The sequence below is a fragment of the Salmo salar genome, chromosome ssa14 (genome assembly GCF_905237065.1).
Source record: "Salmo salar chromosome ssa14, Ssal_v3.1, whole genome shotgun sequence".
In the NCBI taxonomy this organism is placed as follows: domain Eukaryota; kingdom Metazoa; phylum Chordata; class Actinopteri; order Salmoniformes; family Salmonidae; genus Salmo; species Salmo salar.
The window spans coordinates 20,488,616-20,504,653 of record NC_059455.1 but is presented as its reverse complement, the minus strand read 5'-3'; the positions used below and the strand labels follow the sequence as shown (position 1 = coordinate 20,504,653).

Below are 16,038 nucleotides of genomic sequence, written 5' to 3'. Positions count from 1 at the left end.
AGAAGAATGGGAGAAACTCCCCAAATACAGGTGTGGCAAGCTTGTAGCGTCATACTTAAGACTTGAGGCTGTAATCGCTGCCAAAGGTGATTCAACAAAGTACTGAGTGAAGGGTCTGAATACTTATGTAAATGTGATATTTCCGGGGTTTTTTGTCTTTAGAAATTTCTAAAAGACAGTTTTTGCCTTGTCATTATAGGTATTGTGTGTAGATTGAGGAGAGAAAAAAACCAAATCAATTTTAGAATAAGGCTGTAACCTAACAAAATGTGGAAAAGGTCAAGGGGTCTGAATACTTTCCGAAGGCACTGTATATGGTAAAGAAATTCACAAATCAAGTCTTACTTTAGATATGTATTTCGAAAAAATATCCTGCACTGCATTCAATCATTCACTAAAGTCCGAAAAGTGATCGAGGAAATTGCATATGAGTAGTGGAATATACAGTACTCCCAGGTGTGTGTACTATGTTATGCTGGGTCTTCCAATAGAATACAGTTCCACATCAAGTAGTTCAGCACTCGTACAGCACACTTAACTTGGGCCACTCATTTGGGTTTCATGAGAAATATGAAAAGTAGCATAAATAACTTCAAACCAGTAAGTAGCATCAACCTTGAACCCAAAATAATCAACAGGCATTATCCCCAATCACTACAAACCAGTAAAATAAATTCACCAATTTCCACCAATAAACTGAGTTATTTTCAGAACAGTGCTTCACTTGAAATGGCATTCATCTAAATTACACTTTAAACAAAATCTTTAAATTCTTATACAATTTTCTAAAAACAAATTCAAACTAAAAAAGGTTTTTCACAAGGTTTTTCAACAACAAATGTTGATTTTTGTTACTTATCATAAGGGCACGTAACTCCTTCCTTCAAGAATTAAGACAGCAAACCTTCACATGGGGAGCAACGTTCAAGAAAATAAACTTAATTTGGAATATTTCACTGTTGTTTTAAAGCAATGTGTTAGTATAGCAAATATGTTTGAGGGCTAGTGCCTTTACAGTGTGCACTTTGCTGAAGCGGATGTTTGCGGTCATTACAATGCTGGTGTGGGATGGGATCTTAACTCAAGCTCTTCTACTCCCTCTTGTCTTAATGGCCCAGTGCAGTCCAACATTTTCCTCTGCTTTGTATACAATCCCATACTATGAGGTTGGAATAATCCTGTGAAATTGTGAAAATAATAATGCCCCTTTAGTGTATGAGCTGTTTGAAAAGACCACCTGAAATTTCAGCGTGATTTGGTGGGATGGTGTTTTGGCCTGCCTGGTGAAATCACCAGGTGGTAAGTTAGTTAATAGACCAATAAGAAAGAGTTTCATATCGTTCTGCCAATAACAGATAGTTTTCCGTTTTCCCCACTCCAACAGTCCTTGCAAAAATATTGCTTGAGAAATTGCTCTTTCCTAAGAAGCGATTTTTGTTTTTTGTTGACCATTTTAATTGAAAACAATCACAGTAGCTAGGTTTCCATCCAATTGGCGACAGATTTTCATGAAAATATTCAAAAAATCTGCATAAAGAAAATATGCGTATTTTCACACCAAACTGACTTGTTGCGGATAAAAGTCAGTGAGTGATGATGTAGTGCACACAACATGTACTTTGTTGCTTATGTTTTCATGTACCGAATAAAAATCAAAGCGTTCAATGTGTTTCCATCGCATTTTCGACTCTACAGATTGTGACAAAACTAACTGTTGCTTTAAATAGCAAATGTGCCTACTCTGGTCTTGGTATGTGCGCTCTAGCCAATAGCTTGCAGATACAGTGCGGGAAGGCCCTGCGTGTAGGTTAGTCTACATGATGCGCTTATTATGAATAAGAGAGAGAATCTTTTTATTTGTCAAACGGCAGTCAAGCCTCGATCATCATGTCACCAGAATAAGACCCTCCGCATTTATCGGAAAGGAGGATCAAGCTCATACTGTGCACTTTCACCACCCTGTGAAGTTCATAACTTATTTCATCCATAGCCTGATAAACTGCAGAATTTCCCGAGATGTAGCGGGAGGAATCGACGACCACACACCATGTCATCACATGACTCCAAATTTACTTTGATATGATGGTTATTATATCAATATTTACAAATAAAGGTGTTTCCACTGCCATTTCTCGCATAATTAATTTTACCGACACAAAAAGATCCCATGTGTCGAAAGAACAAATTATCTGTGGCATTTGCAAAATTGTACCGGAACGTCCTATTTCCACCACAACTATTGTGATTATTATTTCTTTTTTTATACAGTATGACTTTACTCACATAAAAACTGTGAATGGAAACATGGTTAGTAAGGTACTTAATTGTTAACTAGAAATGATTTGATATTCAGATAAAACATCTGCATTGGACCTTTAAGACTTGGAGGACATGTACATGGACGCATTTCACACACAGGAAGCAGCGTTGCTCCTTGGATCTCGGTGCATGTTTCTGTATAATAGCATTAGACTGTCACCAAAGGCAGAAACAGTCAACTTCTTTGTCAATCATGCAGTAAAGACAACAAAACACAATGAATACCAAAGCTTGGATACAACCTGAAGCATTCCCACACTAATGCCAACCAGATAGAGGGGTGAATGATCATGACTGAGAAAAGTATAGGACCAGGCCCTTTTCCCATCAGGAATGATCCATTGGCTCCAAGGCATTGGTATGCTCTGCATCCTGGCTATCCATTTCCTCCAGCTCCTCTGACCCTGTATCCTTTCCATCAGGCTTGTTCCCTGCCTCCACTGATGTGCCATGAGCACCAGCAGTAGATACGTCCATAGAAGAGGCCTCCTTGACGCCTGCCCCAGGGGCAGATTGGGAAGCACTCATCTTAGCCCCACTTGTCCTCTCTGCAGGGCCCCCAATGCCTTCCCCTGCATTGCTCTGCTCCCTCAGGTGCCTGTCCATGGAGGCCTGGATGGAGGAGACCATCTCCTGTAGTTTTTTCCTCTGTTCTTCGATCATACTAGGGTCCAGGTGTCGGCTGTCTTTCATGGTGACAAAACCGGGAGCCATGCGCACCAACTCCTTGGTCGCGTCCTCTGAGATGTCAGAGAGGTCAGGTCCCTTGGAGGCACTGGCGCTCAGGTCCACCCCACTGCTGTGCTGCCTGGTGATGGGCTTGTGTTCAGGGGGAGAGCCGCCTGGGGCGCTGCCCAGGGAGTGGCCCTTACCCTGGAAGGCGTTGACACTCTGGAGCTGCTCCTTCTTGCGCACCACACCTCCACTCCCGAGCTTCAGCAGGCTGTGAGAGGGGCTTCCCTCCCGACTCCTGGAGGCAGCCTCAGAGCGGAGCTGCACCAGGGCCTCCTTGACGAGGTCCTCCACGTCAGGGCCCACGGGGAAGTGTCCCGCTGCATCCACACACAGCTCCAGACGCTCCTCTGCTGCGTTGTAAACAAACGTCTTCCCAGTCAGGTGTGGGAGGGTGCAGTGCTTGCCATCCATCAGGCCTGCAGATGAGACAAAAGCCATTATAGATGGTCATAAACACAGATCAGTACATATTAGATGCTGTCATTTAAGTTACACAAATTGCTAAGAGGATAAAGCCTATAACAGAAAACATGACTACATACCCATATCTTTCTTCACAATGTTGTAGAAAACTCCACCTTGGTGGAATAAGTGAGGCAGTTTTTTTGCATATGACCAGACATCTTCTCCTGAATATGAATAAAACATACTGCAATTAGCATGTGAAACATGAAATTAAATGAATACAATTAAATTCCTCAGAGAAATGTGTGCTTTTGATCAAAGTTCTAATTCTGTAGTAAAAATAGTAAGGCTGGGAATTGCTGATACGATATGTATTACGATTCAACAAGAGACAGACATGAGAAAAGGAGTTTTGGTAATGGAAATAAAGGGCTGAAAACAAATTGGTTCCCTATTTAAAAAGAAGATGGAGAACAAGCTATAAAGGAAATACTGGAGTTTAGGTGCAGGTACAGCCAACTAGCGCAAATACACTAGCGATTTTTCCCCTTGATCACAAAAAAATGGGTAGGGCGGGGTGGATATCAAATCTACCATCTTCTCTCTGCCTGAGGCTGCACGCGTTTCAATGAATACCGAATGCCATGTTGGTGATGTAGGCCACACAGAAAGCACTTGGAGTAGATTATAATTTCAACTGGAAAAAAGCCATTATCCACAAAGACTGAGCCTTGATCCATCCATGACAAGCCCACCCAGTCACTCAATACCTGTATTAAGCTACTTTGTCATTCATCCTGCTTCTTGTAACCAATCCAAGAACAGCATGCCCTTATGCTGTGTAAAGCTACTGTCTGCGACACCTATATACTAGCCTCTCACTCTCACACCTATCACATTCAGTTGCTGACCTTATATTTACTGAAGGGTTGATCTAAGGCATGACGCTTCTAAGACTAGATAACTAATTGCCTGGATCTATAGGCCTAGTCTAAAAAGGTGAATCAACAAACAAGTTCCCCATGTACCGGAAGTCATTTTTGACTTCTTGTAATGACATCACAGCAGTGTTCTGCTTAACTCCTCTGTCACTTATGTGTTGCGAGATTGTCTCTTTCTTTTGTAGCAGTAAATATTGACCGCCTAATTATTGACTTGAACACTAAAACCTTTCCGCACCCTTCCCTTTCCTTACCCATTAAGGTTGCTAGGAGACAGAGGGAGGACATCTCAAGGTCAATGTTGTCCTGCAGCTCTCTGCTAGTATTCATTCTGCTGGAAGTCACTGGATCATCACTCTTCACAGAGAGGAGGGAATGCAGGGATGAATAGGAACTGGAAGCACTTGGGGCGGATGCCTTGCGGTCCTCTGGACCTCTCAGGATCTCCACAGTCACCCTGTCCCCGTGTTGGAGAGCCACCGGCTCATTCTCTGCTCCATCCTTGGGAGGGAAAAGTTCTTTGGGTGGGAATCCATGTCGGATACATTGCTGGGCTGGAGGCATGGTGAACTCATTAGCAATGCTCCTCTGGAGCTCAGAGAAGGTGGTCTGAGCCTGTAGAGTGAGCATGGCCTGCCGCCCGTCGCTAGTGGTGACACGGATCTTCTTCTCCTTACTGGAAGTGGGGGAGAAGGAGGATTTAGTGGGCGTGGCTGGGGCGGAGGAGGAATGTTCCTGAGCAGCACTTGGGGAGGGTGGCCTGCCCTGTCCCTTCTGCTCCTGCTTCAGTCGATCCGTCCTCCTCTTCTGGGTCACTAGGGCCTGTTCGCTGATGCTCTGCTGAAGGCTCCGCTCTGCCTTACTCACTGTAAGCTCCTCTTTGTGAATGGTCTTTGATTTCTGCCCAGTTAGTATGATCTTAGTCGGTGGCTGTGTGTCAACAGCCTGCTGGGTTTCCACCACGTCTGTGAGCCTCTGAGCATGCGCCCCGTCAATGGAGACTGGGTTATACTCATCTGGATTCTTCTTGGCGGTGTGATGTAAAATGGTGTTCACCACTTTCTGCACTAGGAGCTCACTGCCAAACTCCCCAGGGAAATGCTTGGTGACCAGTTTCATGGCGACATCATACACGTTGCTGTTCAGGTCCACATTAACCTCATACTGGAACCAGTACACAGTCTCCCGCACGACCCGCCCACCCCACTCCAGAGTGATGGGGAAAGCCTCTGGCAGATTGTCGTATTCCTTTCCCTCCCAGTAGTGCTTAAAGCCACAGCCACATTTGCCCCCCTGGGAGCGGGTGTTGGTTCTGTCTCCATCCAGATACACCACAGAGCCGTTGCCATGGATGTGGCGCACTGAGGTGCCGTGGCACCAGTTGCAGGTGTTCAAAGAGCTCAGCTTGTAGTCAGGGATGAGGATGTCCCTCTCAGGGTCGTAACAGCAGACAACCTTGTTCAGCGGGAAGCTGTAGTTCTTGTCAGGTCTGAGCTTCCCATGGGTGGATTTAGCCAGGTTGTAGAGCTTACCACCTGGAGCCAGCCACTCTGGTAGAACATGAAGCTCAGAGAGTGCATTGCAGATCAGACAGCGATGTAGCCGGTTTTCCATGACTGACTTCCTGGCAGCCTCCGTCACCTCTTCGGGTTGGACGCCGATCACACCGGTCCGTCTGTAAACGTACTGATGCACGTCTGCCACAAGGGAGGGGTGGATGCCATGCTTCTCCATGAAGATTTCCTCCATGGCATTGACCAGTCTCATCAGATACTTGTCTTGTAAGCTCCTGTCTCCCCCGATGACACAGCTCCCATCTTGTTCCAGCTTTATGTACTTCTTGATGAGCTCCTGTGGCACTCCCCATGCCTTGGGGAGAAGCCTCGGTGGCAGCTTGGGGAGAAGGGTGTTCTTTATACCGACGAGAGGGATGTAGTGGTTACGCCCTGAGCTACTCCAGGCGATGCATATAGGCTTGTTAAACTTCCCATCTTTTCCTTTGCACTGCTCTTCCGGCACAAGCCCTGGGAGAAAACTTGCAGAGTAATCCCCGGAGCTCCTCATTCCACTCAGTGAATCTAACAAGATTATGGGGCGGTGCAACACATTGGCCAAGCCGAATATGTGAATGTTTCGAAGTCCCAGTGGCACACCCTCCGGTGGGATAAACAGGGGGTCACATTCGTTGATGATGTCCTCCCATTCGGCTGCATCAATAAAATCCTGAAAGAGTGCCTTGTAGCGATCCAAGTTTTGTTTGAAATGTTGTTTCAAATTCTCTCTCAACGCATGCCAGAACAGTTCTCTGCCTACCAGGGCCCTGGACACCGCATGAACAAGACAATGTCCATCTCCATCCACATGAACAGGAATGAGGCATTCTTTGTTGCTGTTCGCTTTCTTCATCTCCTCCAAAGTGTCGTGAAGGTATATCAGGCTCCCGGATCTGTCCTTGCCATAGCCAACCGTAGATACATGCTCCTGTTCAATTAGAAACGCCCTGTCTCCTAGAAGTGAACAGTCGAACATTTCTCCTTGATTCATTTCCCGCAGCAGTTTCGCTTTTCCCGTCTGCTTATCCATTCCATACCTTGTGAGAATAGGAGAAAGGAGCTTGCAATGGTAGTTGGAAAGCCCCATCACTTTCACCAGCTCTGTTCCCTTTTTCGGTGCCCCAGTGACACCGAGTAGGGCATTTCTTAACAAATTGTGAAGCACAACGTCTGGATCAGTTACTTCTTCCACATTTAAAAGATTATTCTGTTCGTGGCGTTGGCCACACTCTGTGCATTCAATGCTAATCGAACCGTAAGCAGGGAAGAATAGCCTCGCCTGGCATTTCGGGTCTGGGCAGGTACCGGACAAAATACGCTTGTCCTTTTTCTTGGAGCCCTGTAGCAACGACATTCTGGCGAATAAAACTATACTATGTATTGATCCTACAAAACCATAATGGTTTAACCACCAAATAACTGGCTAGCAATCCCGCTTTGACTCAAGTACTAAGCTAGTATTTGCTAGAATAACAACCGATAACAACACGGAAGCGATTGTTTTTTCTCTCCATGAACGAACGACCAGCGTCTCGTCAGCAACACTTAAAAAAAAGGTACTTCCGGGTCATGGAATTTCAGCAATTTTCAGAATAAAAGTTTCCCACATAATAGTAGAAAATTTTAATTTATTCATGATAATGAATAATATTTGTCTAAATATTAACAATGTTTCAATGTTCATAATTAAATGACATTTGCATTAGAAAGCTATTCTAGGTGCCAAAGTAAAAGTGGGGTTGGGATTACTCAGTAGGGTCTGTTGAATCTATATATGGTGTTATTTCATGGGGACTGAGGTCTACAGTATATGCCCAGCAACACTTTCTACTCCACCCACTCCAGTATACTCACTAGAGTTCGTAGAACACAAAACAGCCAATCGCCTCTTCAAGCCTCTTCCTTCAAGTAAATGGATGAGACCTAGAACAGCAAGGCTTGGTGACATTTGATTTGATTTGATTTGATCAGCACCTTCTCTGAGGCTATGAGTTCGATGAACTCATGTTGAGTCTAAATCATACTTCTACACTTTTGTACTGTCACTTTAACTCTCTGCTGACTGACAAATTCAGGACTATATCTAAATGATGAAACTATACATTAACTAATTTAGCTTTCTCTTTGTTTGCTTCCAGTGTGAAATAAACGCCATTCCATACCAGACTTGCACTCTTGGCTTTCTCTATAATGTGTGTGCCAAATTCCAACTATTGCCAGGTGATTAGGTAAGAAAATAATTACTTCAAAGAAACAATGTAAACAATGTGACCAGTAGATGGGGTGTTAACTGACTGGCACACCTGTAAATGACCTACATTATAATGTAGTTACAAAACTTCCATTAGTAAGGCTCGTCACTTTTCATTCATCTAGCAAACTCATAACTCACATTGCTTTCTCTCACCTTTTATACGATAATTATTATATCTGGCTCCGAGGAGCATTCATCAGAGATAGGCCTAGCCCAAACTTTCCATACAATCCCACATTGTATTCTGTCTGTTGTCATTCAGTTAAGCCTGTACTCAACTGAACAAACGATGATAAGCAGGCTGCAGACTTCACACATTTAAATCAGCCCAAGGCCAGCCTTACGTGCCAAAAAAAATGCATCAGGTCAAGCATTTTGGCTAGACAAATACCATTTATTTTTTGAGGCTGTATCCTAGTAAGATCATGCTGCTATAGGTATCACCCCAATTATGCCTATAGCCTATCAACGGTTATCACAGAGTTTAACAGCGCTTTTCTTCAACCCACCCTGGTCGCAATTCATCAAAATGTTTGCATCTTGGACTTGTGGGTTCGGGTTATTGTGATTGTGTGACATATAATTGCCTCAAAAAATAGCTCTGTGCTCATTAGGAAAAGGTATATTCTAGTGAATAGACTGGACCCTGGTTTTCTGGACACACAATCAATCGTTTTGCCTGTGCGGTGTTATATTCGTACCGTACTGTCCAGTGGCTTCATTTTAAGCTGTTTGACCACAGTAAAAGTCCAGCAACACTTCCTGACTTTGTTCAAACTCACCTGATTTGTATTCTAAGGACTGTAGTGAGTAGACTGGAGCCTGGTTTTACAGACACACAATTGATCGTTTTGCCTGTACAATGTTACATTTGTACCCTATAGTGTCCAGTGGCTCCATTTTAAGCTGTTTGAGCACAGTAAAAGTCCAGCAACACTGGATTTTTTGTATAATAGGGACTCTGGTGAGTATGCTGGACGATGGTTTTATGGACACACAGTGCATTGTTTTTCCTGTACAGTCGTGGCCAAATGTTTTGAGAATGACACAAATATTAATTTTCACAAAGTCTGCTGCCTCAGTGTCTTTAGATATTTTCGTCATATGTTACTATGGAATACTGAAGTATAATTACAAGCATTTCATAAGTGTCAAAGGCTTTTATTGACAATTACATGAAGTTGATGCAAAGAGTCAATATTTGCAGTGTTGACCCTTCTTTTTCAAGACCTCTGCAATCCGCACTGGCATGCTGTCAATTAACTTCTGGGCCACATCCTGACTGATGGCAGCCCATTCTTGCATAATCAATGCTTGGAGTTTGTCAGAATTTGTGGGTTTTTGTTTGTCCACCCGCCTCTTGAGAATTGACCACAAGTACTCAATGGGATTAAGGTCTGGGGAGTTTCCTGGCCATGGACCCAAAATATCGATGTTTTGTTCCCCGAGCCGCTTAGTTATCACATTTGCCTTATGGCGGGATTCATCGGAGAAAATGACTTTACCCCAGTCCTCAGCAGTCCAATCCCTGTACCTTTTGCAGAATATCAGTCTGTCCCTGATGTTTTTCCTGGAGAGAATTGGCTTTTTTGCTGCCCTTCTTGACACCAGGCCATCCTCCAAAAGTCTTCGCCTCACTGTCCGTGCAGATGCACTCACACCTGCCTGCTGCCATTCCTGAGCAAGCTCTGTACTGGTGGTGCCCTGATCCCGCAGCTGAATCAACTTTTGGAGACGGTCCTGGCGCTTGCTAGACTTTCTTGGGCGCCCTGAAGCCGTCTTCACAACAATTTAACCGCTCTCCTTGAAGTTCTTGATGATCCAATAAATGGTTGATTTAGGTGCTATCTTACTGGCAGCAATATCCTTGCCTGTGAAGCCCTTTTTGTGCAAAGCAATGATGATGGCACGTGTTTCCTTGTAGGTAACCATGGTTGACAGAGGAAGAACAATGATTCCAAGCACCACCCTCCTTTTGAAGCTTCCAGTCTGTTATTCGAACTCAATCAGCATGACAGAGTGATCTCCAGCCTTGTCCTCGTCAACACTCACACCTGTGTTAACGAGAGAATCACTGACATGATGTCAGCTGGTCCTTTTGTGGCAGGGCTGAAATGCAGTGGAAATGTTTTTTGGGATTCCGTTCATTTGCATGGCAGAGAGGGACTTTGCAATTAATTGCAATTCATCTGATCACTCTTCATAACATTCTGGAGTATATGCAAATTGCCATCATACAAACTGAGGCAGCAGACTTTGTAAAAATTTATATTTGTGTCACGACTGTACAGTGCAATTCAGTTTTCCAATACAACAAAAAATACAGTAAGACTTTTCTTAAACATTACATTTCAAAATTGCATCCTTGAACAATAACACCAGTAAATTAACAAGCATCATACAATCAAAATAATGAGTTATTTTCTTGCTTGTCATTGTATATATATTTTTTACCAGTATGCTAATATTATGTTCTTTACATTCATTTACTTAATCTCCAACCATTTCTCAATGTGCCCCACCTTATAATATTCTTTATATTATACAAAGTAATAATACTCTTTAGCTTTTCCCACAACGTAGTCAAATTTTTTAGCATAATTTGAACATTATGCACCTTGAAATGCTGCAAAAAAAAATGGGATTTTGTATCATACGCATAGCGATTTAAGGCAGACTGTTAATTTGAATGTAAAATCTGAAAACCGGAAGTCCGAATGCTGCTGACCTTACTCTGTTGAGCGTCCGTGGCGAAACGTAGTTTGCCATGGGTTGTGGTACATATAGTTTTCTATACTGTGCTAGTTGCGTTTATCTTTTGATATTAGTCCAAACCAGAACACATATAATAATTTAACGAATACTAAGCAAGATTAATTATCTTATTGTGTCAAGTAACTATGCCTATTACAGTCAGATTTGTATAAATGAGTTGTTTATTTAGCTTAAAATTCACTACAAGTACCATGATGCGTTTTGGTTTTGCACAAATCAACCTACTTTATTTAATTATTCATTTACCTGAATATGTTTTACATTTATACACTTCTAGAACAGAGTATGTGCAATACAAGTGTGTGTTAACGAATCTCTAACGTTGCTGTGTCAAAAGATTAACGGTACATGCATGAAGAGACAGCAACATATAAGAAGTCATTATATGTTGACAACATTAGCTAGTATTAGCCACTAGCTAGCTAAATTGTAAGTCTTCCCAAATTCGATAATCATTTTGTTGTAATCAATGTCAATATATATTTTATTTGGCTTTACTGCTATTAGCCCATACAAACGCATTGAATAATAGGTTCACCACATGGAACAACAGCTAGTCCCCCCCAGAAATATCTAATGTAAATTATTCTTTCCATAATAGTTTGTAGGCCAAACCGTTGGGACGCTACAGACGATTTTGTGAGAAAACCGATTTTCGGGATCTCTCATGGCCTGTCAAACACCGCTCTACCGCGGTCACCTTTCACCGCAGATGCGACATTGGTGGATTGAGAACAGATCTCTAGTTTAAATGAACGGATTTTGATGGGGATTTTGTATTATGCTAATTGGATTTTCGCAGGGGCGCGGACATCGAGGTGTATGTACACTAGAAAGCGGTAAATTGCCGAGTGCCGTTTAGGCCGCGCGTTGTGACTCGCTTGTGGGCTGCTGGCAGCATATGGCAGCCTTCTCGATTGTGAGTCAAGAATTCAGCATAGCAAGTTCGTATGAAGGTCTTGTTATTAAATGGGTACATAGTTCAATAGTAACATCCTCTAAAACGCTCTGGTGACAAACAAACTTTGCTGCCCTGTTTCCAATTGTTCACATGGCTGGGATAACCTATTCAAGTAAGTAAATATATTTCGACAATGTAAAAAAAAATGATGTATTATTAGCTAACTAGCTATAGTATACACTGTAAAAAACAAACTCCAAATGCATTTGTAGGTAGGTAGCAAACGCCATGGAGGAGGGTGAAAGGATAGCAGCCCCAACTGTCAAAGTGAGAGAATATGCTATTCTGGATAGGGCATGTACTATTGTGTAGTTCCTGTCCCTAGAAGTGAGGATGGAGATAATAGTAACAATATTCAGTGCAGTGTAATTTGACTATAATGAAGTTTGTTTCTTGTGAGGTTTTCTGTCCTCAGATAAAGTTACAGTATGAAAGCCTGTCTACATATTAAGAGGTCCCAATGAAGAGCAGTGGTTCTCAGTCCTGGTACTGGGGACTCAAAGGGGTGCACATTTTTGTGCACACACAGATTCCTGTTGAACACTGCCTCTTTAACTACCTTATTTTCTCAATAAGTCTCTCTTCTTCACTTCATCCCTCTCACCTCTTCTCCCTAAATCCTCTAGGTTATACCAGCTGTGTCAGTGAACCCCTCCCACATCTGAACTGGCTACATATAGGGCACAGCATGATCAGTGCTGAGAGGTCACTTGGTCAGGTCAACAGAAAGTATTATTAAAGAGATGCTTTACACTGAGATGCAGTAGTCCCAGAGTTAATGATCCAAGGTCAGTTTTGCATTTCACCTCATGATTATTATGATGACTAACAATGTAATAATAAAAAATAAAACAAGGCTTAAACATGCTCTCTCTCTCCATCTGTCTCTCGTCTGCAGATATGTTTTGATGTGAGAGAGGATGCCAACCCCCCAGTCCCATCATCGCCACCTCACCCGCTTTTAAGATAACCTTCGGGCAGATGAGACACTATTATGTAATTGTGATGAACTGAGAGAATATTTGGGTAGCACTGTGATTCATTAATCATATTCTGCCTTCCCTGTTCCTATGTTCTTACCTCTTTCCCTTTCTGTCTTTTACACCTCTCTCGCCACCACCTCTTTCTTCCTCTGTTTTTATAATGCACAACAGATGTGCAGTGAAGTACAGATTGAACTTGTATTTATAATATTTATAATGCATGTATTTATAACACTTGGATAATGAACTTTCAATAAAGTGTTTCACATTCTCTACTGGTTGAAATTAAGTCTCATTTGATGAAATACTCCACCTATCCTGTGTTTATCAAATCAATACAGATGAAGGGCATTAGATATTGAGATTAACCGGTATTAGAGTATTTACATGATGCATAGGAAGTGTAGTGCACGTTTAAAAAAATATATATATTTCTGTATATATGAATTAAATCCTGTTTCTAGACTATTAGTTACAATGTGTAACCATTGATGTCCCAGGACCAAGATTGGTAAACACTGTTGAAGTGTATAATTGTAATACATACATGCAGACACAGCATCATTCAAAGACTGGAATTTGATACTCCTGGTATTGGATATGACAAAAATAATCACAGACATTCATACCTGAACTGCACCTTTATTTGCCAAGGTAGACTACATTTTCAGTGAATATATTAAATGTACAGGCTACAATGTGGGATCTCATGCATGGTAATAACTACATGTATACGACTTGCATCCTTGGCACAAAGTTATATTATATTCTACTCAAACCACAGGCTTCATTAATGTCATTCAGGCTGTTTTGAAGTTGACACAACTGGCTATGATAGCTGAGGTTCATGGCTAGTTTCTGAACTAATATGTATACCAAACATTTGTGTCCATACACAGATCGGCTAGATAGCTAGCTACACATCCATAGGCATACAGGTATTTTTATCCTCCACTGCACAATAAGCAAGAACATAGTTATCTACATTATTTAATCTATCTGCATTGCATGGCAAATATCAGCAAGGCAAGCTTACAAAATTGTACATTCAATTTGCAGTAAATGCTTTAGCTAGCTAGATTATTACATCCATTGTTTCACAAGATGACAGCCTGGTTTGCTGGTTGTTTCAGGAGTCCCTAAAACATTGAACAACCAGAATTACAATTTCATACTCATGTCAATACACCCATAAAGCTAGCCAGCTAGCTGGCTAATGTTAGCTAGTCAGCTAGCTTGCTAAATCGCGATTTTCGTAAATAAACAATGATTAAAAGAATATGCATACTCGTTTGTCTCTACATTAACTAGCATATTCCTATCAACTGTACATTTTTTGCATGATTCGTTGTGACGTTATAATCACTTACATTTGCTTCCATCCTAGAATGTTCGTCAGCCATCTTTCCTGAAGAAAGTCTCCAGCATTTGGTTGCACAGCGTCAAATTCGTATGGGAACCACTCTGATTGGTCATCACCCAGCGGTCACCACTGGTGATTTGCATAAAGTTGGGAAAATTGTATCTTTTTCACCGCCTCCCACGCCACCTTCGCCCCCCCGCCCCCCGCCCTCTCCACTGCTCACCGCTTTCCTTCTTGAAATGAATGGTAAGCGGTGTTTCACCGCGCAACAACCTGTGCTAGTGTATCATGAGAATTGAATTTGTCAAAGTGATAGATGGCGGGGGCGCTAGATGGCGCAGAAGACCAAAGTGGTAAAGTTAATACTTTTTTCCATGTCACTTGCAGTGCTGCTGGTTAGTAGCTGACAAGATACAGTCATTGCTCTGAAAATATTGAAGAATATTTAGGAGTATCAGTTCTCTATGAAAGAACCAGTACTGTTGCAAAATTAAGACAGTAAAGTGCACACACTTGCACTTGGGAGGAATCTGGCAGATATACACAATTCATATTTTGCTGGGTGGGCGCGCGCGAGCTAAATTTAGGGTGCTAACGTGCTACTGTAGCTACCTGGCTGTTGCTACTTAGTTGGCAGCTGTTGCCTTGTAGTTTGAGCTAGCTAGCTGAGTAGCAAAAGTTCGCAAGTCCAGTAGCTGTCTTGGTTGCACAAATGGTGAGTACTGTTTATGCCATTTTAATATAGAAAAACAACTCCGCAACAGGCTTCCATCTATGCCTGTCTCGCATGCATTTGTCGTTGATTTGTTTTAGCTAGCTAACTTTAGCTGGCTACACATCAGGTTAACGTTAACTATAGACAACAGGTAACTAACTAACGTTCGCTAATTTAGTTTATAAAGATTCTAACCAATTCGTGTAACATTATTTACTTAGCTTGCTTGTTAGCTAGGTAAGGTATGGCCTAAATGCTAGCTAGATAACGTTAACGTTACATAGCTAAGATTATTTTTGTGTTCAGTGGTTGCTTGACAACCGAAATTAAAGAGACAGCGGGCCATTTCTGGCGAGCTGGGTAACGTTAGCTAGCTAGCTATCATACTTTGCCAGCAATACGGTCAGATTATATTACAACAGCATAACTAGATACCTTTAGGGAAATATGACCAACGTTAAACTGTCTGTAGTTAATCCTAGACTTGTTGAGGCTGTTTTGTCGAGTCCAAAATGCTGCTACTAGCTAACGTTAGCTACCTAGCCAGCAAACTTTAGCTAAATGTTTACAATTCATGACATTGCTTACTAACGTCAACAACATCACTATTTAACTATGTAATTGACGTTACTATTTACTAGCTAGGTAACATTATATTCTCACCCAGAAGTTCATTAAATGGCTAGAATGTTATACTGTTTGCAAGTACATTTGAGCTGTATTATTAGACATTGTTTAATTGTCACTGTCACTTTCACAGTGAGCCTGCATTATAAATGGAGATGGATAATGAACTTAAGAAATTCATCCAGCAACAGAAGGCCAGAGTAGCAGAGGATACAAAATCCACCTTACCTGGAAATAAGGGTGTGTTTCAGTGTTTATTTTTACTGTGGTGATAGAATACTGAAAATGTTGCATGTCATGTCAGCAAGCAATGACACCCATCATCTCAGATTGTTCTGAAATCGTTTCTGTAGTTAGAAACAGATAAGATGTGCATAATTTTGTTGAAAATAATTTGATCGCTGAGA

General features: G+C 41.9%; 1 protein-coding gene and 2 long non-coding RNA genes across 3 annotated transcripts; 1 reads left to right on the top strand and 2 right to left on the bottom strand.

Moving 5' to 3' along the window:
• Window positions 1-341: 341 nt before the first annotated feature.
• On the bottom strand, window positions 342-7,482 carry LOC106569037 (deubiquitinating protein VCPIP1). Its single transcript, XM_014139978.2, has 3 exons — window positions 4,655-7,482; window positions 3,597-3,683; window positions 342-3,470 (listed from the first exon to the last, which is right to left on the bottom strand). The coding sequence occupies exons 1-3, from the start codon at window positions 7,305-7,307 to the stop codon at window positions 2,647-2,649; spliced, it is 3,564 nt and encodes a 1,187-aa protein (XP_013995453.2). The 5' UTR covers window positions 7,308-7,482; the 3' UTR covers window positions 342-2,646.
• A 3,497-nt stretch (window positions 7,483-10,979) lies between these two features.
• Window positions 10,980-13,172, top strand: LOC123726665 (uncharacterized). Its single transcript, XR_006758760.1, has 3 exons — window positions 10,980-12,055; window positions 12,570-12,731; window positions 12,842-13,172. It is a non-coding gene; the product is annotated as an uncharacterized lncRNA (long non-coding RNA).
• A 730-nt stretch (window positions 13,173-13,902) lies between these two features.
• Window positions 13,903-14,481, bottom strand: LOC123726664 (uncharacterized). Its single transcript, XR_006758759.1, has 2 exons — window positions 14,297-14,481; window positions 13,903-14,065 (listed from the first exon to the last, which is right to left on the bottom strand). It is a non-coding gene; the product is annotated as an uncharacterized lncRNA (long non-coding RNA).
• Window positions 14,482-16,038: the final 1,557 nt, after the last annotated feature.